The sequence below is a fragment of the Nothoprocta perdicaria genome, unplaced genomic scaffold, assembly GCF_003342845.1.
Source record: "Nothoprocta perdicaria isolate Ctin4 unplaced genomic scaffold, notPer1 scaffold_2, whole genome shotgun sequence".
Taxonomy (NCBI): Eukaryota; Metazoa; Chordata; class Aves; order Tinamiformes; family Tinamidae; genus Nothoprocta; species Nothoprocta perdicaria.
In genome coordinates, this window is record NW_020455204.1 from 9,855,651 (window position 1) to 9,858,643 (window position 2,993).

The 2,993-nt window shown below is 38.5% G+C and overlaps 1 protein-coding gene across 1 annotated transcript in view; it reads left to right on the forward strand.

The window, feature by feature from the left end:
* Positions 1-1,383: 1,383 nt before the first annotated feature.
* Positions 1,384-2,993, forward strand: part of RELL1 (RELT like 1) — a 24,892-nt gene continuing 23,282 nt past the window's right edge. Inside the window, exon 1 of the mRNA XM_026037497.1 lies at positions 1,384-1,414. Coding sequence (XP_025893282.1) covers positions 1,384-1,414 — 31 coding nt within the window. The remainder of the gene's footprint in view (positions 1,415-2,993) is intronic.

A 2,993-nucleotide genomic window follows, 5' to 3' on the forward strand; every position in this document is an offset into this window, starting at 1 on the left:
TTCTTCTATGGCTCTGATGTGGAAAAGCAGCTTTGAGTGGGGCACTTTGACATTGTCTGAAATAAGCCTATAATTAATCACTGCAAAAACCAAATGAGGCGAATCCAAAATTAAACAAAACAGAATAAAAATAAATTCAGTAGTTAAGCAGATGCACTTAGTGTACAGATTTTAGGAGGAACATTTTTGGAGTGTTATGGAACAACCTCACAAGTTGGTCACTATGATGATTTGGTAAGACTTTTTTTTTGGGGGTGGGGGGGGGTTCATTGAGGCATGAAATACAGCCACATAGTCAAACAATAGCTGAAGGATCAGTACATTGATTTACTGCTATACGTACCCAAAGTTATAAAGAAAACAGTTGGAACTTGAGTCGTGCTTAAGGAATTTGATTTTCAGACATAACTGGGAAGCAGGACAACTCCCAAGGTTCTTTGGTTCCAGACCTGCTTATCTTCATCCTCCATTAAAGGCTAACAATACCACTCACAGAAAAGAAATAAACCCTAATATAAACCCTTAAATACTTGGCTTTGGAAAGTGTCCAAGATTATGTTTCAAACAATATAAATCTAGAAATGAGCATGATGTTCTCTGCGGTGATAGCTGCAGAGCTTAAACCACAGCCTCCAGTAAACTGAGCCTTTTATCAGTACAATGCACTGGCATCTCTTCTGTGCTTTGTTTAGCATGTGGAAGCAGCACGTTGCAGAAATTAAACAGTAGCCTCTCTATTTGTTCTTTATTCAAGATAACTGTTTAGAAAGTGGGAGAAACAATCAATTATAGTAATGAAGTAGTAAAAAGGAAATGAAGAACTGAGTAATAAAACACACAAAAACTTAAACTTTTTCAAATGGATGAATTAAATAAGTATAAATTATATATATATTTTTTTGTTTTGTAGATGAAGCACCAAGAATTACTAGTGGGAAAGTCCAAGTCTATTTAAATAAGACAACTCCTTGACTGCTCTGTATTAGAGGAATTACGTATACATTTCCTAACTCATTGCAATATCTAGTAACAGGAACAAACTGAAAACAGTTTGTCACCAAAAAAATGGTGTATAATGGGTTATTTAAACCTTCTTCAAGCTTACTTTTGAGTTAGTTCAGGAAACTTTATGGTTCATAGTACTTTGAATGAGGCTTATTATTTTCTGGGAAAGTCATCAGAAGGTTTCTCCTGTCTTCTAGTGGCAAAACTGGTTTAAGATTTCCCCTGTGCTCCAGGGTATTTGTTCCAGTGTGCAAAGAAGGGCGGGAAGTTACTGCCTCAGCAGTTGTGCCAACTAATCGAGTAAAAATCAACTCTAATCAAGTAAAAAAAAAAAAAAAAAAAAAAAAAAAAAAAAAAAAAACGAAAGCCCCATAAGTGATGTTTCTGAAGCCAGCAGATAAAACCCCAGGTAATTCTCTTTGCAGAGGCAGATGTGGTTCACAAATCCTGCAGAATTTGGGATATTATCTGTCATCTGGGACCTATGCTTGTGCTCTTCCTCAATAGAGGAGGCAACTTCCTCTCTTCTTCCCGGTCTGCCTGCCGTAGGACACGGAGAGCAGCTGACGTGGGACACTGAGCGCAGCTGACACTGAGTGCAGCTGACACAGAACCACACCCTAAAAATAAAATAAATCTCGAGTTCAGAGACAGTGTGGGAGCCTTGACAGGCAGCAGTGGGAAACCTGAGCAGGATGAAGATGTGTTCTGTAAGAGCACAAAAGCAGATCTCCTGCCCTTGGATTCCCCTTCTGCTGAAAGGGAGAGTTTTGATCATTCTTTGTTTAGTTTTGCTTGTTAATCAATGTATCTCTTGATATCTCTCACCAGTTGTTCAAATGAGAAGAGATTTGGTTCTTGGCTATCTACTCAAATTAACAGAGGTTACAAACCATTTCCAGTTATAAACATCATAGTCATGAAATTGTTGAATTTATTCAGGCTGAACAGTTAATTTAATATAGAGGTCAAAACTTGTTACAAAATTTAGCACTGCTTTTATATCCTGTTTATGTATTGTATTCAGTCGCTAATTTATTATCTTTTGACAGTTTATAACCTATGGCATAACTTAGCTTAGACAGAAAAGGCAATAAACCCAGATAAGGATGCCAAAAATGAACAGGCAACAGTCAAACTCCAGTAAACTTCTGAATCATAGTATTCAATTTTGAATTCTGAAAAAAATGTATAAGTAGCTGAATAGATGGTACAAATGGAAAAGTAAACAAGGAGCTAGACAGTCGGTACTGCTTTGTCAGAAAACACTTATTCTCTGGAAAGGGCTTTTTCCATTATTCCCTAAGGGGAAAATAGCTTATTTATTTTTACCTGTCAACATGTTTATCTTTGAAAATAAATTATCTTGGTATTTTCATACATGGACCATTTTATACACAAATGCTGCCTACACTTCATCCCATCAGTAGAGTTGACGGTCTAACACAGAGCAGAACAGTTAAAACTTTGATCACATGCAGGGCTCAATTATCAGGTTATTTTATCTTTTTTAAAAGCATGAATACTATTGATCTACTGTTCTAAGGGACGTGATGCTCTATTTTCTTTACCAGAAAATACAGAAAAGAGACCGGCTTGGCAGACAGGCCAAAGCGAGAAGGCGGCAGAGAGATGTGTGAAGCTGGGAGCGCATGGTTCTCGTCAGCAGGAGACAGGCAAATTATCCCAGGGTGTATATAGCTTTATAATTATCATTTTATAATTATAATTTGCAATTATGTTTCCTAAATGAACGGGGCTTTATGCTCAGGTGTCCAAAATGAGTAAAACCAGGTAAATAAGTTACGCACGCTGGAATATTTTTAGAGTGATGCCTTGGGCAGTGCTTGCTCTGCCACAGGAATATGACTGTGTTTTAAGCCGTGTGAGGAGGAAACTCCAGCGGCGGTGCTCAGGGTTGCGGCACGCCGAACGGCTGGGACGGGCCTCAGCCGTGAGGAGCTCACTGCAGGGCGCGGGGCCGGGCG